Source organism: Xylocopa sonorina, chromosome 11 (genome assembly GCF_050948175.1).
Source record: "Xylocopa sonorina isolate GNS202 chromosome 11, iyXylSono1_principal, whole genome shotgun sequence".
NCBI lineage: Eukaryota > Metazoa > Arthropoda > Insecta > Hymenoptera > Apidae > Xylocopa > Xylocopa sonorina.
In genome coordinates this window covers 2,166,322-2,192,372 of record NC_135203.1, presented here as the reverse complement: position 1 = coordinate 2,192,372, position 26,051 = coordinate 2,166,322, and the positions used below count along the sequence as shown (strand labels likewise).

General features: G+C 35.8%; 6 protein-coding genes and 1 long non-coding RNA gene across 7 annotated transcripts; 4 read left to right on the top strand and 3 right to left on the bottom strand.

Moving 5' to 3' along the window:
• The first annotated feature begins 516 nt into the window (after window positions 1-516).
• Atg101 (autophagy-related protein 101) lies at window positions 517-2,991 on the top strand. Its single transcript, XM_076904915.1, has 2 exons — window positions 517-1,305; window positions 1,528-2,991. The coding sequence occupies exon 2, from the start codon at window positions 1,536-1,538 to the stop codon at window positions 2,190-2,192; it is 657 nt and encodes a 218-aa protein (XP_076761030.1). The 5' UTR covers window positions 517-1,305; window positions 1,528-1,535; the 3' UTR covers window positions 2,193-2,991.
• Window positions 2,992-4,138: 1,147 nt separating this feature from the next.
• Window positions 4,139-4,654, top strand: LOC143429351 (uncharacterized). Its single transcript, XR_013102518.1, has 2 exons — window positions 4,139-4,358; window positions 4,490-4,654. It is a non-coding gene; the product is annotated as an uncharacterized LOC143429351 (long non-coding RNA).
• A 448-nt stretch (window positions 4,655-5,102) lies between these two features.
• On the top strand, window positions 5,103-7,292 carry LOC143429347 (prolactin-releasing peptide receptor). Its single transcript, XM_076904912.1, has 2 exons — window positions 5,103-6,138; window positions 7,021-7,292. The coding sequence occupies exons 1-2, from the start codon at window positions 5,170-5,172 to the stop codon at window positions 7,240-7,242; spliced, it is 1,191 nt and encodes a 396-aa protein (XP_076761027.1). The 5' UTR covers window positions 5,103-5,169; the 3' UTR covers window positions 7,243-7,292.
• Window positions 7,293-11,747: 4,455 nt separating this feature from the next.
• LOC143429090 (leucine-rich repeat-containing protein 59) lies at window positions 11,748-13,760 on the top strand. The gene is made up of 6 exons (XM_076904494.1): window positions 11,748-12,222; window positions 12,559-12,618; window positions 12,687-12,809; window positions 12,887-13,097; window positions 13,182-13,373; window positions 13,483-13,760. Exons 1-6 carry the CDS (start codon window positions 12,133-12,135, stop codon window positions 13,758-13,760), a joined length of 954 nt encoding a protein of 317 aa, XP_076760609.1. The 5' UTR covers window positions 11,748-12,132.
• LOC143429093 (uncharacterized) lies at window positions 12,504-17,632 on the bottom strand. The gene is made up of 7 exons (XM_076904502.1): window positions 17,186-17,632; window positions 16,601-17,101; window positions 16,341-16,513; window positions 15,877-16,258; window positions 15,386-15,783; window positions 14,817-15,257; window positions 12,504-14,708 (listed from the first exon to the last, which is right to left on the bottom strand). Exons 1-7 carry the CDS (start codon window positions 17,256-17,258, stop codon window positions 14,181-14,183), a joined length of 2,496 nt encoding a protein of 831 aa, XP_076760617.1. The 5' UTR covers window positions 17,259-17,632; the 3' UTR covers window positions 12,504-14,180.
• Window positions 17,633-18,573: 941 nt separating this feature from the next.
• Window positions 18,574-19,714, bottom strand: LOC143429265 (pyruvate dehydrogenase E1 component subunit alpha, somatic form, mitochondrial). Its single transcript, XM_076904794.1, has 4 exons — window positions 19,493-19,714; window positions 19,121-19,369; window positions 18,806-19,051; window positions 18,574-18,723 (listed from the first exon to the last, which is right to left on the bottom strand). Exons 1-4 carry the CDS (start codon window positions 19,685-19,687, stop codon window positions 18,574-18,576), a joined length of 840 nt encoding a protein of 279 aa, XP_076760909.1. The 5' UTR covers window positions 19,688-19,714.
• A 1,115-nt stretch (window positions 19,715-20,829) lies between these two features.
• Window positions 20,830-25,180, bottom strand: LOC143429264 (uncharacterized). The gene is made up of 14 exons (XM_076904793.1): window positions 25,003-25,180; window positions 24,257-24,562; window positions 24,006-24,178; window positions 23,825-23,927; window positions 23,428-23,717; window positions 23,103-23,350; window positions 22,634-23,015; window positions 22,413-22,505; window positions 22,059-22,331; window positions 21,858-21,977; window positions 21,484-21,586; window positions 21,270-21,399; window positions 20,944-21,178; window positions 20,830-20,913 (listed from the first exon to the last, which is right to left on the bottom strand). The coding sequence occupies exons 1-14, from the start codon at window positions 25,178-25,180 to the stop codon at window positions 20,830-20,832; spliced, it is 2,718 nt and encodes a 905-aa protein (XP_076760908.1).
• Between the last annotated feature and the right edge of the window lie 871 nt (window positions 25,181-26,051).

Below are 26,051 nucleotides of genomic sequence, written 5' to 3'. Positions count from 1 at the left end.
TTTTTCATATTTGCAAAAGAAAAACGAATTCATTTTATTGGAAGTTTAAATGCATTTTGTATTTTATTAACTTTTGTTACAATACACAAATCATATAAAAATATTAATTATACTTAAAATTAAGTTTCAAGTATTCATAAATTCGAGATAAGTTTTATTTTTGATTAAATATCAATTTTTTTATCATTTGAAATTATAATTTGATATTTCATAAGCGCATAAACGTATTTATGTGATTAAAATTTAATGTGTTTGTAAAATATAAAATATTTTTCCAAATCTATACTTTCTTTAATAAAAATTTTGAATCATTGTACATTTTTTTAATGATATCTATATTATTAATAATTAAAGTTGATATCTATATTATTAATAATTAAAATTCATTATTATTAAGAATTAAATTAATGACATTTGTATATAATTTACTAAAAATACTCATGTACGTAAAGCTTACACGAAATTAATTGTTGAAGTAAAATTATAACTGTCAGTGACAATAATTCGAAGAAAGTATAAAATGGCGCGGTGTCGCAGGGACAGCTGTTATTTACTAACAAATAAAAAAGTACCAATAGCAATTTGGTTTGAATCAAATGATAGCGTGTAATTTTACGCGTATAAATTCTCGTCGAAGATAGGCGATACTTAATAGAGCACGAAAAGAAAGAATTTAAAGTGTGGTAACAAATTTCTTTCAATTACAAAGCGATTTATACGTATAATGGTGGCAGTAGTATGTAATGTGCGATAATTGCGGACATGGTTGTGCAAGCATTCAAGGTGGTGACTAAAAGAAATTCATTACGAAAATATTAGTTTCGATTGTTACAGCACGTGACTGATGTTAATGTTTTCTTCGAATTAAATTTTTGTACCCTTTCTATCTTAAAGAAACAAACAACTAAGATATAATGGTATTCAGACGGAGAGTTGGAAGGAGAGAAAGACGAATTACAGAAACAAGTTAAAGTTGTGCTAAAAAATCTGAACAACGTTTAATTTATAAATGTATAACGTCTTTCAAATGGTGCTTAAATAAGAATAGAAATAAAATAATCAAGGGAGCAGTAATAAAGCTGTATTCCGAAGATTTCACTTTACTTCGATGCAGCTACATACATGTCGGATATTTCGTTTTTGAAATTTTCAAAAACTCGAATAACTTCTATGATTGTATACAACGGTTGCTTAATTGTATTTTCGAAATATTGGGCAATTTGTTGCAACTGAAAGATGACCAGATATCGTCTAGTATTCCAGCAAGTCTTCAGTGATAATCATTTCTACCACTGCTTTTACGAGGTTAGAATTATCGACGCAATTATATTCTTTTTATTTTCATCCATGTCTCTTATTTATTTCGAAAATTTTCAAAATTGTACATGCACGTAATTGTATCTGTTATATTGATTTTAGAAGAAGTAACTTTACAGTACTTTTACTTTGAGCAGTTTACTTTATTTACTTTGTGTTAAATTCTGTATTAGGATTTACTAAAACAGTTATTGACATTTTATTGAACAGGAATCGCCATGAATGCCAGAACTCAATTATTTGAATTAAGCATGGAGGGCAGGCAAGTGGACGAAGCAGTGGCAAGTATCTTCCACAGTGTTCTTTTCCATCGAAGTCTTGGTAAATTTAAGTACAAGCAAGAAGGTAGCTATTCAGTAGGTACCGTCGGATATCAAGATGTTGACTGTGACTTTATCGATTTCACTTATGTCTGTTGTTCATCGGTGCATCTGGATAAAACTTTGAAACGTGAAATATCAGGTTTTTCTGAAGCTTTACGTTCCACCGATAGTCCAGGTTCTGGCCAAATATCCTTGGAATTCTTTCAGAAGAAGAAAAATCGTTGGCCCTTTCAACCAGAATGCATACCATGGGAAGTATGGACAGTACGCTTGGAACTTATCAAATTAACAACAGAACACGAGCGACAGATTTGCAGGGAAAAGGTCGGAGATTTATTAACGGATAAGATTCTTTACATAACGGAAGTAATGAATCGACATGATTATATTCCTAAAATGCCAAATCAAGATGAACTAGATTTGATCTTTGATACATCATATCCTGACATACAGCCTTATCTGTTCAAATTATCGTTTACAACATCTAGCCCATCAAGTACAACCATGGGTAATACAATGAAAAAGTTGATCAAAGAAACGTTATCCATTTAGTTGTTTATCATTTGTATGGGGAGTTTTTAGTGCAATGCATATAGCAATATAATCCAAATCAATTCATTTTTGGTTAAAATAATATTAAACAAAATATGATCTTCTTTCTGCGTTCACATCTACATACATATACATCACGTTTTGTATCTTCTTTTTAGTTTCCTTTATTTGTAATCTATAAATATTTGTAATCTATAAACATGTTTTTGTATGTATTAACTTATAAAAAGGACTTGAATCACACGAGGATGGATAATGTTAAATGTATGCAATATTTGAAATGAAGTGAGATAAAAAGTTATATCTGATGCGTATATTAAAAGCGCCGTTTCTGACTAATTAATGTCTACGCAAATTCTGTGCCGACAATACTTGTCAGAAGAAACGAAAAAAGGTGCAGGCAAATACGTGTGTTACAATTGTATAGACCTGAGATATTTGTAAAATTTCTATAGTACAAAGGAACCAATCGTGTATAGCAGTTACTTTTTGCATACGTACTATTCAAGATATATCGTCCATTGCATAAATCTTCTAGGTAATCAGTTATACATTAAATATTAAACGGTTCTTCATATAACATCAAATTTTATTTTCTTTCTTCACTCTTGTCGACATGGACGATATTAAAAAAAAAACTGTCAATGGAGTGAAATATAAGAATTCGTTTCTTTCCTCATTTTCTTCCACAATAGCAAAGATATAAATAATGATTGTAAGCACATCAATAGAGCAATGTAATATGTTTATTTAACAAAGCGAAATTTAAAATGAATAAATTTATCTTACCATCTATAAAGTTGTAATTACTTGTTTTTTAACAATTGTTTGTATATGTTTAAAAATGTTTAATATATGGCTGGAACCTAGACTTATTATTGTAAATAAACATATAAACGCTTATTTCAATAGTTTTTATTTATATATCTTCGTGCGTTTACTATAATATATGTTATATTTATACATGTATGCACGTGCACGTGTCAGTATACGTACATTATGCAACTAAAAAATGAACTTCGGATATGACTTTAATAACGAGCGAGAGGGAGAGAGAGAGAGAGAGAAGGAATGAAATAATTGTAATAATTTATTGTAGTATAGTATATCGGAAATAACTTTTAAAAATTTTAAAAATGATTTATGGATGCTTCGAGACACTTGTTTCCGAGTTAAAGTTGGTACTTAAACGAAAAATTATTTGTAGGATAGTAACCGTGTTAGATTAATATGAACAATATTATGTAGGTAAACAAAATATCGATTCAATCTGTAATTTGCGTTTCAGTATTTGAATCAGCATGTTATTGTAGTCGTCAACGTTACGCTTGCGGGTACAGATGGTAATGCGAACGCCTGCGCAGGGAAACGGCGCCTTGTACAGTTAGGTTTTGCCACCAATTTTCCATTTTTAGTTATCGGTGGAAAAGGCCGCCCGTCACTTCGAGAGCCCTTCATTATCGAATATTGTAACACGTTAAACACGGTGCTTGTTTTGTTTCATTTCTTTCATTGAAACGAAACGTAATATAAAAAGCGTTCAACTTTCTTTCGCATTCTTACGAAATACAACGCGTTTAAATAATCCGATCGAAGAGTCACAAACGGAACGATTATGAGAAAAGAACACTTGAAACTTTAAAGAATAGTGTACAAAGTGATTTACAAGATATCTTGAACGTGATTTTCGTTTGACTAATTGTCCATCAGCATTCAATATGAAATTTTTACTATGTATCATCTTTCGACTAAGTACATTTCTCAAAAAATGTTATGTCATTGCAATTGTCCAGCCTCAGTTGTGATTCTGTTTTTCTGAATAACTTTTTACGATCACACGAAAGAGAGTAATGTTAATTCCTTAGTACATATTCGGTAATCTTTTACTCTGTAGCGTCCGATTGCTTGTTTTGCTTATGCTTTACGGCTTGCTTACAAGCAAAGAAAAACAAAAAAAGGAAACGAAATCGAATATCAAACATAAGTAAAGATCAGTGGTGAAAGTCATCGATAGGTAGATTGAAAGCAAACGTTGGTATTGTATTTTGTGAACGATTTGTCCGATAATTGTAAATAGTTGTACAGAAAAATTGACTATAGTGTCGCGTTCCGAAGTATCTTGGTAATGTGCATAAAACCGAGCCTGGAATTGTCAATCATGAACACGTAAGATAAAAGAAACTATATTTAAAAGGAAATGTGTATCTGCTGGGTCTACGTTCTTTTATCTACGGACTCCTTATTTCGCTGTCGGACGGTTTAATTACATTTTTTTGCTAACTGGACAATTTGAGGAGAAAAAATTTCCGGTAGCTGGCACCGATTGAAGGGCAATTCGAGATCACGCAATACCGTTCTATTTTTGGGAAATGTTTTTAACTCGATAACCTCGAGAGATACCAGATTTCACTATTTTTAAAATAGTTCAATTTGATCGAACCGGAAGCGGGAGAATTTCAAATGGGATGCTAACTTTATGTATCGATAGATATATGCGATATGGTCTTATATTAGCTACGAAATATTAAAACGTAAATTTATAGAGACGAAGATGCACGATACAATCGTTTAGATATGCATATTATGTTAGATATAGATGTTGTTTTTCGCACACGCACACACGCAAATGCATACGTATTATTTTTGCTGCTATTATTATTGTGAGTGAAGCAACAATGTTTTAAAGAAAGGATTTCATATTTATCATCAAGAATTGTTATTTGATCATTACGTGTTGAAAAATAATAAGTTTAATAATTTTTCATCAGCAGTTGATCATGCTCTGTTTCTACTTACAATACGATAAAGCGTACACTTCTGAACGTGCTCAACGTAATCGTGAATGATGGACTAGCGATATCGCAGTCTAAAGTTTTTGAAATATTTGGAAAGGAAAGTGAAGCGAAAAGAAGAAGAGAATAATTTGAACGTGAAGGGCATTGAATCCAGCGGAGAGAAAAATCAGACAGATCGAGAAATGGAAGATGGATTGGTTTTGCCTAACGGGAGCGTGGACATCCAATTAAGCAATAACAATTCTGCGAACAGCTTGAAAACCATAGAAACAGATGTAATCTCGAACGGTTTAATACAGTTAATCTTTTACATATTTTATGGGAACATCTTTGCGTTCGGTCTGTTCGGTAACGTACTGGTATGCTTTGTTGTCGCACGAAATCCTCGGATGCAAACGGTAACGAATCTGTTTATCACGAATTTGGCATTGAGCGATATGCTACTTTGCATTCTGGCGGTCCCATTCACTCCGTTGTACACGTTCCTTGGGGGTTGGATATTTGGGAGAACTCTTTGCCATTTGGTGCCATACGCTCAAGGCGCGAGCGTGTACATTAGCACGCTAACATTAACAAGCATTGCGATCGATAGATTCATGGTGATCATATACCCGTTTCACCCTCGTATGAAAATTGAAGTTTGTTTAAGCGTGATCATTGGTATTTGGATAATCGCGTTGTTGGTTACCTTACCCTACGGGCTTTTCATGCATCTGGAGGAGCCATATACGTATTGCGAGGAACATTGGCCGAACGAGCGATTTCGCATGATCTTCAGTTCCGTCACGACGATACTGCAATTTGTTTTGCCCTTTGTCGTGATTGCTATTTGTTATACTTGCGTCTCGATCAAGCTGAACGACCGAGCTAAAACGAAACCCGGTAATAAAACCAGTAAGAGAGAAGAAGCTGACAGGGAGAGGAAGAAACGAACGAACCGGATGCTGATCGCTATGGTTACCGTGTTCGGCATATCTTGGCTACCATTGAACATCGTCAACATTATCGACGATTTTTATTCGCGAGCCAACGATTGGTCTTATTACAGACTCTGCTTTTTCATGACGCACTGCCTCGCTATGAGTAGCACCTGCTACAATCCCTTCCTTTACGCTTGGCTCAACGATAACTTTCGCAAAGAGTTCAAGCAAGTACGAACTTACTACTTTTTATACATTTTTCCTCGTTATGCTTGTGAAAACTTGTGCCGATTCGTCGATCTCTTTACTTGTTTCTTTTCCCGTTTTTCTTCTCTCGCTTTACAGAAAAATGAAACAGGTGTTACAGGTGGAACATTTTATTATACGCGAGCATTTCCTAGTCGGTTTTAGTATACATTAATAGTATATAATGGGGAGATATAATTTTTTAATTTCACTTTTTTATGTAAAATATTGTGCCTGTTTCGTGCATCTATTTCTCTCTCTCTCTCTCTCTCTCTCTCTTTTCCTCTCTCTCTCTCTCTCTCTCTCTCTCTTCCTCTCTCTTTCTCTCTCTTTCTCTATCTATCTGTTTATCCATCTATCTTTATCTCTATTTATCTATTTATCTATCTCGCTCTCTCTCAAGTGTACGCTTGTGTAAATGGTTAAACAGAGAATTATTATTCATTGAAAATTATCATCTGATTCCCTTCACCGTAGTTGTAAGAGAAAAGTTTGCAAGAAGTACTCTTATTTGCATCGCAATGCATAAGTTCGATTCAACGGCCGAGTATCGAATTATATCATTTTAAATTGTTATTTCGCGGTTATCCTTCAATTTGATTATGCAAATCATAAGTCCACGTTGTAAATTAGTTAAAAAAGAACGAAAGTAGTATCGATATATGTCACAAAGGTAAAGTAATACATAAGTATTGAAATATAGTAGTATTTATATGAATCGTTTAACGTATTCGAAACGTTTGTATATTTTCTCTTTTAATACCCGATTTCGAGCTTTCTACGCGCACGCATTTATAATTAGTGTCATTGAAATGTCACGATTATAGTTTCTCGTTCCAACTTTTACACCTTTCAATTTTTTTAAAGGTACTCCCATGTTTCTTAAATGCAACTATCGACCAAAACCCACGAAGCAACGAAGAATTTCCGAATAATAATGAGTGTAACGGAAATAATACGCTTCAGGAATCTTTGCTGCCGAATGAAACACGAATAAGGAATACGAATCTAGAAGATTTCGAATTGATCGTTCTCGAGGGAACCACTAGCAACACGTCGAGGGACTTGAGGGGAAAGGAAGAATTCTAATTTTACAGGACTAAATCGCGAATCGATTATTGTGAGTATTTACTTTTCCTTTATGGGTTGAAAAATTATACACATATATGTAGAATTACGTACGGTATCATTATCGTGTCAGCGAATTACTGTTCGTCTCTATCGATTATCGAATAATCTAAAACGATGTCCTTCCTCGAAACCGCTTACGTTATCTACTGTATGTACACAGTTGGATGTTCCAATTAACAATATAGACTATGCACAAACTGGAGTTACATTATATATAACAAATTGGTAATTTCAAATTTAATATATCATCATAATTGTATACATACCTGTTGTACATGCATATACATATAGCTCGTGTTCTTAATTGGAAAGTAAAAAAATCAAAAAGAAAAATGTAATATTATCGAGTTTTGTAGCTCTTTCTGATTTTCGAAGAAAGAACATTGAATTTGATGTTATTTTACATTTCCACTATCTGCAACTTAAACTGGGCTTGTTCTCACTCGACGTTTCCGTTAAAAAACATTTTTTTCTGATTTTGCTCGAGAGCAAATCTGCTGTCGACGTTTAAGTAATGCGATATTCTCGATCCAAGTAATGTAAATTTTAAAATAAGTCGATAGTCTCGATGCAATTCTTAAAGTACGCTATTATAAATTCAATATGAGAGTAGATAGGTGTATACAGGTACAGTGAAAGGAGAGATTGAAAATGTCATTCAAATAGTGAGAAACTTAAGAACTCTGGGGTAATTTTCCTATAAATAGAGCCTTGAAAAATCGATATTCTAACTAAATGTGCAGTTTCTTCTTTCCCTTTGTACGATTTTGTACATTTTGCAACTGAAAAATAATAAAAAACTTTACCTTTTAACAATAATTTACAGCATCGTTCGCTATTATTATTTATTTCACTAAAGGTCGAACGAAAATAAAAATAAAAATAAAACTGAAGTACAAAGGAAAGAAATGCTTGGTATGATTGAATGAGACGCTGTGTAGGAGATAGGTACATAAATCGAAGATGCTGCTACAGTTAGTGGCTCATACCTACAGGGTATCTATTACAAAGTATTACGAGTCGTTTCCTTCGAAACCCTTGCAGGCATCGAAGCGAATTTCTTGCTACTTAAAATCTGCTAAGGCTTGTCGAATTTGAGGCATGATCATTTTTGAAAAGTTTCATTTAAAAATAAATTCACTTCGATGTCTGCGGTAGTTTTTGAGAGAACCGTTTGTAACGCTTTAACTAAGGCACCCTGTACGTGTGCGTGGGCACATGTACATATCACTCGGTTATACGAATTGTACCAGCGTTTGCCATGATACATAAAGTAGTACGTATATATGTGTATGTACGTTTTCAATAGGTTGCCGCGTTACTTCCGCTTCGGGATCGAGGACAGCCGTTCTTTGGCCGTTAACGTCGATTTCATTTTAGTATTAGTGCCCCTTCTATCGCATCTTATCCAGAAATTTGTAGGACTTTCTATATCGGCAGCATCTTTTTTCTCAATTTCCCTCCTTTCAATCACACGCCTATACGCGTGGCTCACCGTATCTCCCTTGTCATCTCTCTTTTATTACCTTTATTGCTCACCTTGCATACGTATACATCCATAGTCGGTACCAATAGATTGTGTACCAGCTGTACGTAATATTTGCTTCTGTCAATGTTTACTCTACTTTTTTGCTTGTAGATAGATACTGATTTTTGTTACGCATTTCAATTTCAAGCCGCCTGTGAAACCGTTACACGCATCGTACATGGTAATTATATTATGTATATTTAGATCAGATTTTGTTTCGCCGCTTTCCATTATTTTCATCTTTCTCACTTGTTATAACTACGTACATGCTATTCACACGAATACGGAAAGAAATGCTACCGTTTAAAATATAATAATATTGTTACAATAATTAGCATCTGTTTGCATTATCAATGAAAAGAAACAAAAATAATGTTACAAAATGGGATGAAGAAATAAATTTCCACCTCTGTGTTATCTCTACATATTATGTTACAGAAATGGCTGCACTTTTTCTGGAAGCCGAAGGCTACTTTCCACAGGCGCGAGTTATATTTCGCACTAATTATTGTATGAACAGGAGAAGCAGAACGAGAACGGTAACAGTAAGCTATGGAGGGAAAAAGAGTCGACGAGGTTGAACGATGAAACACAGTGAATGATACAGATATTTAATTCTATGATAAAATTAACAATTAATCGGAATCGATTCAGGTTTGTTATAAACGTTAAAGAAGAAAGAATAAAGAAATAAACATTTGCTCAATTTCATTGTCAGTTTACATATTTTATTTTAATGTCTCTAGTATATATCCAAATTTCCTTCCTGCATAGTAGGTATTTTATATCATCCTTTCGAATATTTCCGAATACTTGCAAAATATATTATATATAAACATAATACTAAGAGACACTGACAAAAATACAATACATATAGTGGTGAACACGTATAACAAACCAAATCAGAACGTGGAAGTTTCAAACTAAAAAGTATATCAGTGCGTCACAGGTTTATTCAGTTCGACATATGTATAATATGTAGGTATATGTAAGCATTACGTACTTGCTATAGTACAAAGACATCCTAGATAAGAGAATACATTGCAAGGGTTGGTTCACTGATAAATGCTGATAACGACCTCGTTTCGATCGACCACTCTATAGATGGTATTCTCCTCTTTTGCTTGTCTCCGGTTTCAATTCCGCAATAACTGTTTGTTATCTTAGGAAATTATTGCGGTAATCTGAGTACGCATCCTGAGAAATGATGCCTGTCGAGATATTACCTACCTATTCTAGGTCCTACTTACAAGACATAATATCGAACATATTCGCTATTAATATATTTAAGCATGTATATATATTTACTCAATTTATATAAGTGCACATATTTGTACTGCAAATGAACTTATTGAATTGTTTTATCGACTTTTGTCATTGCTACATATCTATTTATTAAGAACATACACTTTCAAAGCCATTTTTTTTTTTTTTTTTTAAAGCTTTGAATGCAATTTTAGTAATGAAATCACATTTTGTGGCGGATAGTTGTAGGAGAGCCCAATTGTGGAAAATATAACAAACTTGGTTCACGTTTTGACTACTTTTTTATTCGTCTTTAATCGTCCGTTCATCCGATGCTTCGGAAAGGAATAGGATAAGCTTTTCCATATTTTTTCTTTCATATTGCTTTACAAACTATTCTTAAAACTATTCAACTAATCCCTGTGCGATAGGGATCAGAATACACCCACCGTATCCCCTGCTTGTCGTAAGAGGCGACTAATAGGGGAAAGAAGGAGTTAACGAAGATGTAGAAGAGGATAACGAATTTTATTTGAGAAACAGAGTAATGTATGCAAAGATATTAAATGTGAAAAGTATGCAAAGCGAAAAGTATGTATGTAGGGATGCATACAAAGGCAAAAAAAGATTGGAACGTTTCCCGTTGGGCAAAATATGAGCGTAGCGCTCTTCACAAACACCATCTATCGGCTATAAAAGACTAATTTGTAAAACCAGTAGAAAATAATAAATCGCGAACTATTCAACTATTACGTACAAAAAGATTATTTCTTATCCTAAGCTTAAATTATCTTAGAACTAAACTTAAACTATTTTATTCTAATTTGCTTATTCTAGCTTAATCTAGATGGCACTGCATAATTTTTTTGGTACCGGCCGCTTCAATTTATTACTAACCATCCACCAACATCGGTCACAGGTCGTTATCGACAGAGAACTAAGCTACTATATGCCACCCAGCACCAGAAGTTTAAACTTAGCATAAGAAATAGTCTACTTTTTACCTAGTAATATTTGTATATGGTAGTTGGTAAGAGTAGTTTGTAAATCATGTAAAAAATATAAGAATGCTGGGTCTATTCTTTACGAGAAGTCAAAGGGTGCAGGCGTGCAAAAAGAAATACAGGTACTGATACTTCCCAAGTAACTCTCAATAGGTTTAAGTCGTCGATTATTGTTTATATAAAAGTTATTAACAAATGACCCCATATGTTACCCTAGAGTGGCGAAACAATTCGCTATCGCGTGCACGATTGCGGTACAGATTGCAATTTGAACATAACAATATATGCAAAATAAGTAAGTTGCCCCATAACGCCATCTGGACTGTTTTCTCATTTGTTCTTTATTTTTTGCTCCCTTTTTTTCTTAGCATTTAAAAGACCGATTAATATTATGACACATTTATATTATATGTTACATTATAACGTATATATTTTGTTTTTTTATTTTTCAGTGTATTAGAAATAATATATTTATTATTTTTATTAAATTTAGATTAACTGGGTGCGAAAATAAGTTGGAGAGACATAGAAAGAGAACTAAAAAATAAAGAGCAAGTGAAATAGAAGTTAAGGTGACACTACGGGACAGCTTATTTTGCACATGCGCATTTCATTTTGACCAGCACTGATATTAAAGGCGCCGACATAGAGTTGCACTACTGTTATGTGGTGTGGTAAACTGTGGTTTGAGTGGATCATCTTATAGGTAGTTATTGTGTCGTTATTTCACTAGATCATCAACCAAGTTCCGACAATAGTTGTTTAATTTTCCAAGTTGCTAAATTGTAAGACAGATTTTTGAAAATGACACATTCATGTTCATGTCTTGTTGATCATTCACCACGTGTACATATTCGTTAAATATCTGTTCACTTTTATTATTACGGAATTTGTTGTCACTCGAATGAAAGATCAAAAAATATTTTATCATTGTGTCATCTGATGTTAGTTCCATTTAACTTTACAGCGATATGTTCTTTATCAGAAGGTGACGTCAGGAAATAACACGTACACGAGACACCTTTCCCGTTTGTTAGAATTTTGTTTAATTGATTTTCTTACACTATCAGAATGAATTTAAAGTCTGTTAAGGATAGATTGAAAGATGAAACCCTGGACCTTAGCTTGTGTGACCTGAAAGAAGTGCCTGTCCGAGAAATCGTACGTTTAAAAACCCATATTTGGTACATAATCTGTCACATATTGATTATAGAATTTTTATTTCCAATTTAATTTAAATCTCTGTATGCTACTTTTTACTTCAATACTTTCAACATAAATAATGTCGTACAGTTATAAGTAAGCTCGCTTAACAGATCATACTTTAAACTACTGATAGATTCTTCTGTATATGCAGCATAGACATCTTAAATTACGATGATGATAAGATATTAGAAAATGCTGGATGATAATAAAATTGAAAGTATTAGAAAGTACATGAGAATATAACAGGAATGTTATAAATTAAAATGTTACAATATGCTCCATATTTTGCAGGCAACTATTAAAAAGGCAACACACTTGGACTTGTCCAATAATCTATTAACTTCTTTGCCTGTAAGTTTTATTACTTTGATTACTCTCATTTATGCAACATATCTATTATTGGTTGTATTTTATTTCAGAGTACTTTCGTTGATTTAAAGCAGATAGTTAAACTGGATCTTAGTAGGAATATGTTGACAGAAATTCCTATAAATTTTGGTGAATTGAAGCAATTAAAATATTTGGATCTGTACGCGAATCAAGTAAATACAAAATACCATGCTATAAGTATTTTAAATAGATCTACTTAACCTATAATGAAAGAATCATTATGCCACAGATAAGTAGGTTACCGCTCAGTTTAAGTGAATTAAAAAACTTGAGATGGCTGGATTTGAAAGAAAACCCTTTGACACCTGCTGTGGCTAGCGTTGCTGGCCCTTGTAGCAATTTAAGCGAATGTCAAGCTTGCGCGCGTAACATTGTTAGTTATTTGTCACACATAAAGTTGACCATTGAAGAAGAGAAATTGCGAAGATTAAATGCATTGGGTAATGTTTTAAAATTGAGAAACAAGATAAAGCAGAAATTTACATAGTTCGCATGTTATACATTGAAAATAATTTTATTTTTAGCAAGTACAGAGACTGATACTGGATCAACGAAAAAGGGGGGGAAAAAGAAGAAAAAAAAATCAATAGACAAACAAAATTTAGATATGAATGAAAGTAATTCCATAAGAGAAGTGCACCAAGTTGAAAATAAAGTGAATTTTCCATCATTCGTAGATAATAAAAATCTGGCCAATAAAGGACGCTTTCACAAAGGTAACAGAGTATTGATATACATTATACAGATTGATTTTCTTTTATGTTGTTTCATTCCATTCTAGTCTTTTTACTAAATAGGTCTATAATATTTAAATTTATGTTTCAGAAAATGCACATCAATTCTTTATGTCTATTTTCTTTTGGCTTTCTTTTGTTGGCTTAGCAATTGCACTGATAGTTGTAATTCTACCATTGTATTCAAAAGAATCGGAATTGTTTATAAAATATATTGAAATGAATACAGGTGTACCTTTGAAAGCATTTCAGAAACATAGCATCGATATACTCTATACCTTTACGCAGATTATAATGAAGACTTATGACGATTTGTACTATGCCTACGAGATAAATTTTGAAACTGGCGCGAACACGATTAAGAAATGAATATCATTAGCATTTTATGGATATTATAATACTGTAATACTATATATATATATATAAGACTCTTGTGTACAGGAATGGTAATTTAAACGATAAAATATTAAATTCATTGGTGCATATAATCACTTCTTACAATAACAATTTAAAGCTAACAAACGAAAGAAGTCATCGTCGGAACTTCCAAGTTACATCGGACAAATCGAATTTTGTATAATATTCGAAATGCGACTTGCTGAAATTTATTTTGAAAAATAAAAAACTTATTATTACAGATTTTATGTTATCATAAAATTAATGGGTGACGGATTAACCACTATGGATGGATTAATTACCTCTTTGGTTTGTGTATACTCATTTAAACATTCGTTACTGAATGTTACTCTGTAGTCGCAGTCGTGTAGTCTACGCATATTTGTCTGAGTGTTATGGATTATTGGTCAGATTCGTTTTATTTGATAATGCTGATGATGCTGTTCGAGCGGTTGCTTTACCAAGAGAATTTTCCATTCTACTAATAAGTTTCATAAAAGTGTTCATTCGCGTTGAACCGTGCTGTTCTGCCATATCGTCCGATGGATCTGCGATCGTATTTAAAATATGGCCGTCCGTTTCAGCAACAATTGAATCAATCGTTTTCGATTTTCTTCCACTAACAAATCGATTCCAAGATCTCTTTTCCGGGTTGACTTGTGACCTCGTTATTTCTTCATTATCCTTTTTATTGGAAACTTCCTTTTGTCGCGCTGTAAAGTCTGCGAGTATAGCGATATCGTCGTATAGATCGTCTGTTTGTGGATTGATAGAACGCGATTCAATACGCGGCGCTTTATAATGCTCTTTATCTTCGAATAGTTGGTGCGAAGTATCGATGTTTTCGCATGAAATGAGGCACGGGGCAGGGCTATCCATACAGGCAGGATCGTGAAGGTGCTTTGGGTTTTTAAAAGTTAGCTGCAAATTTATCAAGCAGTGAAACGATGGTGAAACCTGTCTCCGAGCAATGTCAGAAAAATGAAAAGGTGAAAAATGAAAGTAATAATGCGATTAAGTGTTTCTTACCTGGTCTAGTTTAGGCGTCTCGGGATCATTTTTAGCTTTTTCTCGGTACGTGGTAACATCGTCGTAAAATTTGTGCGCATCGATCACGTCAATGATTACCGACGGTTTTTCATTGATTGGCTTGGGTGGTGGTGGACACGTGTACTCTGACTGTTCTTCCACAAAACGATTGACTTCTTGCTGAATATTCATCAGATCGGATACGTCGTCATAATAAGTTGGTTGTTTTTCATTGTTTATAGGAAGAGCCGGCGATGGCGGTGGCGACGATCGAAATGGCGGTGTCTGAGATTTATGCTTGCTTTTCTTCTCGTATTTCCTCGGAGATTCCTTTTTACTTCTTACCCTGCTAAGGAACGATCTCTTTTGCGGTGATTTCGTTGATTCGTACGATTTATCTGTTGCTTGACTCTTGATCGACTTTTCATTCGAAATCATGTTCTGTGAGACAAAATATACAAAGTCGAACATTGAACACAGACAAATAGTTACATAAAAGACAGGAAAAATATAACCGTATATGATGGGGAAGAGAAAGATTTATGTGCAAAATAAAATTATACAATCACCTCAACATCATCGTACGATGCAAACTTATTGTGCTTGTCGAAGGCTCGATTTTCTTTTAATATAGTATTAATGGTATCGTCGTAAGTTAATTCGCATCGCGAACCAACCGATTTTCTTGTATCGATTTCGAGATTTTCTTTTTTTCGTATTTCATCAGACATATATCTCTTTTTAATGCAAACTCGAACATCATCCTGAGTTACAATAGATTCTTCAATGGTCGTTTGTATGTCGTTCATTTCAGTTTGAGACGTTTTTACGACATTTTCATACGGTGTAGTATTCCTAAAGTCCTCAATCTTATGATAAATATCGTCTTCCTCCTCGTCGGCTAATCCATAAGACGTATGTTGGACAGGTACGGACGGTAATCTTCGAGGGGTTCGAATGGGTAACGAAGGAGGAGTAGGAGCAGGAGCAGGAGTAGGAGGAGAGGAAGGAAGAGGAGAAGAAGGGGAGGAAGGTAGAGGTGGAGGAAGTGGAGGACATAGAGGTGGATGAGATAAATGCAGATGTGAAGTAACAATAGCATTATCAGAGGAAGTGGAAGAGGATGAAACATTGTTGTCGAGTTTACGAAATTCATTCGTCGGGGAAAATTTGTCTGTTTCTTTTCCAATTTCTTCGTTGATGGTGTTTGCAGCAATAGAAAGCTCATTAGGAAGCTTATCAACGCCTAATGATCCTACATCTTGATATTGCTCTTCTCTATGATTTGAATCTATTTGATCATTTGGCAGTGTAGTGCCGCTATTCGCGGTATCATTTTCTACGCTTTTTGAATATTCTTTATGCTTGGCTTTTTCCTTGTTTACTAATTCGCAAATTTTGTTTATCCATTCTTCCATATCATTGCGACTCCTTGCAACGAACTAAAGTAATATGGAATTTAAAAACCATTCCTTTTTCCATCCTTTTCTACATATAAACGAGTATCGTGGTACATCTTTTTACCTGAAACGTTCTGCTACCAGGGCGAAAGAGTTCAAAAGTAGTTTCGCTTCGACGTTGATCGCGTGGAATCGCATTCGGAGCAGCTCGAGCCATGTAACCCCGAATCGGCAAAACTAAGGACGGACGATTGTCTCGATCATTTCCGTAAATCAATAAATGCAGTCCAACCAGGCCTATGATATTCGCAATGAAATTCTTATTACATATAGTACTTTACATGAAACTATCGACCTTGTATCGATGATGATCGAATTACTTACCAACCCAACATGAACGGTATTGTTCAAAAACGAACAATTTCTTTCCCTCCTTTCTATAAAGACAGCCACACATTTGGCAATTACTTTTGGTTTGCGTTGCTGAGAAACTTGCGTATATATTCATTAGTTTATTTTCTATTTCCTCGTCTTTATTTTGAAACTGATCAGCTGTTTCGTCTACCGCGAGTGCAGTATTATTCGTCGAATCGATTTTTGGAAAGGTTTCATAATAATCTTGCTGTTGCTGTTTTTGTAGTTGATGGTGTTCCTCTGCTCCTACGTATTCTTGCGTCTCAGCTTCTGTTTTTAAAGTCGCCATTAAACCTTTCGATCCGGCTGCATTCATATTTACATACGACTCCGGAGAAGCAGCTCTCCCAATTCGCTGCACCGTGAACATCGTTAGCGTGTCCTTCGAACGTATCAATAAACTGTCCCGAATACTCTCCAAAGTAATCGGAAGTTTTACTTCGCGTAGGCAGTCTAAAAATTGTACTACATCTGTAACGAATAAAAGGAATTTCCCAAATTAATTGATATTAATTAAAAGATAGCCAAGAGTCAAATGGATGATGTTTCATTTACCTCGTAATATAGCCGTGAACTCGACGTTAAGTCCCATCGTAACGTCGTTCGGCTCGCTTCCTCGCGTCGTCATCTTTTGATTTTACGAACGACAAAATATGCATGTATGTATAACTCAGCAATTATTTATGGGCCGAATAACTATAACTTTGCAATATGTAGCAGGCTTTCATCTCGCTTACTAAAATTGACCAGTACGCGGGCAGATAAGATACGTAGACGTCTTACTGATTTATTAATTCTATTTTCATCGTCTATGAATCCTAGCTTGTAATTAAATACGATCGATCTGCCCCATCTAATTTAATTCAATGCGCGACTCACTATACCATACACACTCTTCCTCTGCATGTTTAAGGCATTCGGCACTTTTTTTGACGTCACCAAAATGTACTGATGTCGTTTAACGATATCTCTAAAATGTTTACATCCGTCCGGAAATTTAAAGAGAACCCCTTCGTCGATCTACGATTATCGTCGAACAATATCACACGTCAACTTTATACTACTTAGTCTTGTATTTCGAGACCCGTCTCGAACTATCGTGTTGCCTGGATTAAATAAGCGACACTTAATTCCTATTTATTTTTTACGACAAACATTGGATTGTAACTCTCAAACAGTATTTGTAAACCTTCGTTGTACGATAATTCCAACGATAACATTACGCTCGACGAACATTTTTAAGAAGAACACGTAAATTTGCTTCTTGATTTCGACTCGTTAAGATTCTCACTGCGTCGAAAGGCACGTGGGAGCACTAGGAGGCGACTCCCGCAAAGACTGTCTCACTGTCAGTATATACTGTGTATAATCACTGGAATCTTTTGCCTTCTCTCCTCTCTCTCTTTCTTTCTTTCTCTCTCTCTCTCTCTCTCTCTCTCTCTCTCTCTCTCTCTCTCTCTCTCTCTCTCTCTCTCTCCATCTGTCTATCGTTTCATTCTCCCTTCCTGTTATTCTCTCTTACTCTCACGCCTTCTCATCCACAATGTTTCTAGATATGAAGCGAACGATTGACTCACTCCTTATGTCCAAGCATTCTTCTCTTCTATCCTCGTCGCTTTCATAATATTCTCCTCTCCTTATACTCTCCTTTTCTCGACCGCGATCTGACACAGCACGACATGTTATAATTGATCATTCCAATTGACGAAATAAAAACGAGAAATGCGAGCGAGAGACGAATACAGTCGCCTATCGTGTACTATATGTATACTGTGGTTCGCCTTTTCTTGCACAAGTTTCATTCAATTTATTTCTTGCCTTCCTGCTTTTTTATATTTACGCTTCAATTTAAAATGCTTTCAGATTACACTAAAGTTTATTCTACGATTTTCCGAGCGTGTACAACGAAGGCAATATTTATCAAAGACAACTGAATGGCGATTTCAATGAAGTTCCCAGGGCACTTTGCCGCGCGTTTTTTCCAATGGCTTTACGTAAACGTGCGACGCGATTTCAGACATCTCCGGATATGGATCGTTTTTAGCTTGTTCCAATTCCGCATCTACCGCTTTGTATGTGCTATCTCGTATTTCCTGACAAATATTTTACGTAAAAAGGATGAGGTGTTAAAACGAATGAAAAAGTATTAAAGAGGGGGTACGTGATTGATCTTACTTGAATTTCTGCTTCAGTTTTTATGCCATTCTCTACAAGCAAGTTTGTCAACAGCACGATAGGATCTCGCTCGGTTTGCACTGATTTCACTTCGTCTCTGGAACGATACGAGATACCGGGATCGCTCATACTGTGACCAAAGTATCTATAGGTGACCATTTCAAGGAGGATAGGACCGTTTCGTAACGCATAGTCCCTGGCAAATTTTATAGCTTCGCGAACATCCATTAACTTCATGCCGTCTACCTAACGTATAAAGAAAATGGTAGATGAGACTCGAGCTTAAAATTTGTTTTTCTCCTTTCTCGAGCTCACTTTTATTCCCGGTATCAAGTCCCCTCGAGTGTAAAAATTGGTGTTCGCCGAGTGCCTATTCACCACCGTCCCCATTGCGTATAAATTGTTCTCGCAAATGTAGACCACTGGGAGATTCCATAATTTCGACATGTTATACGCTTCATGGATTTGACCTTGAGATGCAGCACCATCTCCGTAGAATACCCAGGCTACTCCACCTGTCCCATTGTATTTCTGAGCCAATCCCAAACCAGCACCGATCGGTACCTATTATTATTGAGGGATGCAATTTTGGGCCATACGCCATTTATAATCAACTACAACGTTTTCACAAAAGAAGAAACATCGTTGTTATGCCCGTTATTAGCTGAAACTCGTTCCTGACAACACCTGACCGCCAACGATCCCGTCGCCTCCGTAAAACTGCTTCGCGTACATATGCATAGAGCCACCTTTTCCTTTCGAGATTCCGGTATAACGACCCATCAATTCCGCAAATATTTCTCGCGCTGATACGCCAAACACCACCGCAAAGCCGTGACATCGATAAGCCGTGATCAAACTGTCCTTCTCCGATATTGACATCTTCGTACCGACAGCAACTGCTTCCTACGCAAATACGCTTCGCTCTTTTCTACCTTTTCTCTTCATTCCCTTCGGCCTCTTTGTTTCCCTTAATGTCCGGTTAATCCGGCTAATCGCAAAACTCTACCTGACCGGAATATAAATGAAGGAAGCCGTTGATCAAGCGCAATCTGTATAATTCAGCTGCCTTGTTTTCCATTCGTCTGATGTAGTTCATCGTCTTCAACGCATAAGTGGCTTCCTCGTCGTCCATCACGACTTTCTCGGACGGCCCGCTCTCCAGACGGTACAATTCGTATTTCTACGTAACGAAACAATCGTTCGAAGCAAAAATATTGGTTAGAGAGAAAAGAAGATGCAGAAGAAGCGTCTCAAAATAAATTCTCTACATAATTCTTTTTCTACATGTATTCACAGGCTATTTTCATCATCGATGTTATCGTTACAACGATGTTGTACAATTTTTATTAAATTAATTCAGAATAGTAAGTTACAAGTTACACCAATTTTACCGCTTCTGCTGTTATCTTTTTAGTCATTTTCCTATAACGAGGAAAGGATAGACAGCGTCGATATGCACGACTACGTAGCAATTTCAAGAAATACATTCTTCTTCTAATTAGTTCACTCGACGTGTGTTAAACACATTACAGTGTTTTATCGATCGTTGCTCGATGTATTTGGAAATCCTTCAAAAATTTAATGCTCTCTTCGATTTGCAGTCATTTTCTATATCACCTCTTGTTTATTGATTGCGTTGAATTTAGTCTTCGATACGTAGCGAATAGAACATCGATATAATTTTCTTTTGTTTAGGACAACTTTGTACGACAATATTCATAATACCATTCGTACAAGGGAAAGTCATAGAAGCCTGTTGAATTCTAACGCCTTCTGTGACTTTAATTCGAAACTAGTTGATTAACACAAAATGATGCCATTAGGCGAAGCCCCTTCAAATTTGCTGGACGTCAATCAGTGCTTCTGTATTGGTGTTAGTCTATCATCACCCGTATACTATCAATTCCTCTGTTAATTATCATTTACAGAATTCTTGCCGACAAAATATATATACTGAATTCTTTACTGCTACTTTACTAATTCCGCACAGGTAACGGGGTACCCGAATGTGTACTACTTTATTAGGTCCCGCACAGATAGATGAATATGTAGATATTTTTCCGAATATTTGTGGAAGGTCTAGAACTTGGAGATTTGCCGTATACCTGTAAAATGTGGTAAACTTTCTAGGCGACATCAAAGAGCGAATCGAGCACATTCGACGGAGAGCCAACCGGATGCAGAAGTCGAGATGTTTTGCTCGACGTCCAATATTGGTGGCCCATTTTTGATGGCACTTTGATATATTTGTTCTCGGTTTCCACATAATCCTCGATGTTGATGCTTTCTAGTGGAATAGGACGCGCCGCTCTATCAACAATGGGCGACGTCAATATAGTACTCGATGAAATAGCGTGGCTCCAATCTTTGCTATTTATAAGAACGATTCGACGAAAACGATAATAAAATACAGACAAAGACATGGTACTTCGTGAAGATTAAAACTATATAAAATAATTACCGTTGTAGTGGTTCGACGTTAAGGTAGTCGGTTAACACGGACCAAGTTTCTTTTCGTTTCGGTTCTGTTTGCAAGATGGACAGTTTAGATCGTGGTATTAACATCGAGCGTGTCGCTCGCGACTCGTGTTCTAACATAGATAAATGCCAATAAAATGATTGCGCGATGAGAATTTTATACAGTTACATTACTTTATGCAGTTGTATGTACTTACTTGCTTTTCGCTGGTTTGCACTTTTCTTCTGCTTTTGCCAGGTATTCGACGAAGAGATGAGAAAGCTCGATATTGTAGCGTCAAGCTTGAAACTTTTCGATACCTATGCGCGTGTGCACAATGTTAATTAAACACACACAATTAAATTGGAATGCTACGAATTGAACATATCGACTAGCTCTAAATTAGTTTCTTTATAATCTAGAACCAGATTAATCTTAAAAAATAGATTTTATCACGATATCGTACACTTTTTCAAAGGTTTTTATTCATACGACTCGAACGGTAACGTATACGGTTTCATTCATCGTTTCTCGATTATGAAATTGATTAGTTCCGAACATGATTACGTTTTCTTCTTTTCTTTTCAGTACCTGTAACTCAGTTGTTTCTCCGCAACTGGCGCATCGTTCGTGACGCGGACAAATTCGATTTTCTTGTGTGCTTCTCGACAATGAGGAATAGGTATGAGCCATTATTCGATCGATTTCGATCTGTGCAGACGAAAAAAACGGAAAGATAATAGCTATTTGATGCAAATCGTTGAACGTTGGACAGAAAGGGAAGAAGCAAACCTTGACACGTTTTGGTTGCTTTCGTGCACTGGCCTGCGTGGTTCGTCGTGGTGATCGATTGGAAACGGATTCGTGCTTTGACAGCTGTTGTACCCTTGGATTACCGAACAATCCCTTCGATTCTGCCACTTTAATCATGAACAGCGAGTCGAATTGCATCATTTCCTTTCGTTTTATTATTGCAAGAAAGCATCGTGGGTCTCGCATGTAGCTAGTATTCTCTCCATAAACATCGTCAATGTTACCCAGCTCGAAAAGGTCGCTGTTGGGAATCTTGAAACGTTTGGTAAATCATTTTTTAACGACTTCGCAAAGTATCAAGAACAGTGCGTGCACGCAGGCTATACGTCTTACAGTAACGTTCGAAGGAAGTGTAAACGGCTGGTCGTAGCTTTGCAATTCTACGTCCACTGTTGCCGATTTTGACGATTCTTTAGTGCCTTTCCTCTTCGACCGAGAAAATCAAAGCAAATCATGTCATTTGAAGTTACGAGTATAAACAAAATTTATTATTATTTACAAGTTATTATTAGAACGGAGGTAACGTAGAAGCAATAAACTTGTTCAAGTCTTACCGGAAGCTCCCGACTATATTTTTCTACAGCCATCCGATTTACGCAATCTACTACCTTCTGAATCATTTCCGTAGTCTCCGAAGGTGACATCGTATGCACCTCGTATATAAGAAATTGCACGTTTGGTCTGGTTAAAGCATACTTCAGAGTAGACATTTGATCATCCAAAAACGTTTGCCACTGCTCACGATTGTCATGGTTTCTTTCGTTTTCGTCATCAGTCTCGGCGTAGACGTTCGTCAACGATTCGAGCAGATCGATGTCCCCACCGCGTGCTATCGCAAGGTCGACAATATCTCTGACACCGGTATAGCTGCACGATGGCATTGCAAGCACTACCGTAGCTCTTTCTAACTCGTTTGTTGCCAGATGAGAGGCGTATCTAATCACAAATGTAAGAATCTCGTTATTGTCGAATTTCTTAAGAGTTAGCAGTATATGAGATAGAGAGAGGGAGAAAGAGGTATACTTCTCGGAGAAAATGTGACATTGTTGCAACGTAATGCCTAGATCTTTTAAGTACGACTCGTATTCACAACGACGATCACCAGCTCCAAAGGCCAAAAGTGTTCCAGCGTGTTCAATATCGGCTAGCAGTCCGGCCAAATATCCTGTATGTCGAGGTGCGAGAGAATGCGTTAAAACGACTGGACCGCAAAGGTGACTCGCTCGGATAGCTTGTACCAATGCCGCTGCACCCAAGCACAGCGATCGTTCCTATTCATTTGGAAATAATCTTTCGTTTATCGAAGACCTATCGAAGAAGACTTTCATATAATTGCTCGATTACTTACTAGAAATACGAAACGATGATGATGAACGAGACTAGAAACGGCCAACAATTCTCGCGCATTTTCATGCAAATTGACGACCTTCGGGCAAATCGGATCGAATGTGTACTCGTTTTCACCAAGTTCCATCTCTGTTACGCTTTCGCAGTAAACCATTTTCAGTTTCGACATTTCTTCCAGAAATTCTTCCTTGCTAGTGAATTTTACAGTATTTATCCATCCCGAAGCGATCGTAGCTTGTTCACCCCAAGCAATTCCTCCGATGACGCGCAAATGAGTTGGCAACAACTCATCTTTCAGGTTTTATAACATATACAATACAATACGCACATGTTTTATTTGGTTAGACAATATGTACCTTCTCTATCGAAGTCTCATCGTATTAAATGAAAATATTTACCGAGATTTAGGGCAGAACTTCGGATACGCAATCGTGAGATACTAGCAGCAAGGTGGGTCTTCACCTCCAGAAGAGAGTTCTCGATATCTGCTAATCCAGCATCCTAACACGAATATAATTGTACAATATTGGAGTTTCAGTAACGACAGAAAGAAAGAGATATAGAAATTTCAAATCTTACCTTGAAAAGTTTTTCGCGTACTTCAGAGGCGGAAGTTTTGAATTGCGACCTATCAAATTTCCTTCCCTGCATGTCGTACAGCAATAACCAAACGATCCGTTCTTGGTCCTTGATGGCTGCGTTATGTCGCCAAAATCCGATATCCTCTAAAGCGCGGGTGAATATCTTTTTGTCTGGAGAATATGAAAAGACAAAGGGAACGGCATAAGTAAATTTATATATTATATAATAGATAAAATTCCTCGACTTACATCTGAAAACGTCGTAGACAAGTCCAAACACTCGACGCATCTCTGCCTCGTCCGAGTACGTAGGAGAAGGTTGAACTTTTCGAAGAACATCAGCAGCAAGCAAGATATCGCGAACACGCCAACCCGGATGAAACCGCGTTTCAATCGTCGATCCTTCCTCCGATTCTCCGTTTCCATGCTCTCTACTCTTAACCTTTAAACCGTACACCTGCCTCTTTGGCTCCCATTCCCAATCTCTCTTCTTTCGTTCCGCATTCGGTTCCGCTTCTACTTCGGTTTCCGGTTCCAATCTAGCCTCGTCGATACATCAATTATTATATTCGGATACGGTTGCACCGCGCCTTCTACTTACTTCTGCGATACTATCATAGTTTTTATCTGCTTGTCGAGAAATCAAAGCGTACAATCGATATTGAAAAGAAGCCAACTAGGTAATTTGATTTGCACATTTTTGATCGCATGGAACAATCATTACGATTCAAAGGCAGCGATCAAGAATTGGGATCCAGATACGAGTGCGTATTTTTATAAAACTGAACCGTGAAAGTATCGAAACAGATCGATCGTGATAATTTAAGAGTTTAAATTGAAGGAAAGGAAAGCAATGTTCGTATTGTTGACACGATTTACGAACGGTACACATCAATGAAACTAAAATTTAATGAATGATTCGTACGGCTCTTCGGGAATATTCTAGGTCGAGATACGAAAGCATAAAATAACTTTAAATGTACATTATTACCTTTGATTTGAAATATCAGCGTCAAATTCTCTCTGCAATTCAACCAGCTTGTAGTAGACACGACAACGCCAGTCTTCGTTGCTTGGTAAAATCAAATCTCTGATTCCACTTAGTTCATTGTCGCGAACTTGGTTGCAGTTCGCTAATACGATTTGAAAAATCTTGGCGTACTCTGCAAACATGCTCTTTCCGTAAATAAAGTTTTTTTTAACTTCTCGAAAATATATCTCTGATCCCACGTTCATCAATTTTACTGTACAAACCACACTTCTTCGTAGTTAATCAACTTCTTTTTTCTAACAGCGAAGTGTGTATTTTGCATGGAATATGTGTATGTTATGTGTAATATAAAAATTTTATCGAACATCTGTCGATTTTTAAGAACAGAAATGGAAAAAATGCAAATTGAAGCAGGGCGAGAAACGTAGATAAGAATGCATTTGATTTTGCACGCGTCGGGAGAAGAGCAAAACGATTACTAAGAAAATAAGAATGTTTCGCGACATCGCGTGCTTTGATCACATCTTCCACAAAGTCGCGTCCAATCGGTTATTTGATATAAACACGCAGCACCGAATATCGTGTGATTTGTAATGAACAGTTTGAGCACTTTTCGAAGAGGTGGCGCTGCAAGTCATAGAATTAGATTTTAAATAAAAATTTGAAAAATTATTCACAAACAATATATATACATCTGTATATAGTTTAAACTACTGAAATATACAAAAAATTACAATAAAACTAATGAAATATACAATAAATTACATTAAAACTTAATTTTTATATAATACAAATAGTTATCATATAATATTTCTTAGAACTATCGATGCAATTAAATAGCCTAAGGTATATCTATATAAAAAATAGAATACAGATACAAAATTAATATAGATTACACATCTATTGTCTTCCTGACTTCGTTTTCAGTTCTCTTTTCTTCTTCTTGCTCTTCTCTCTCATCTCATGTACAGAATTTTAAAGTACTACTGATTAAATAAAGGAATTTCTTAATTTTCATTGAAAGAAAAGAGTAAAATAAATGCTATCTCCCGC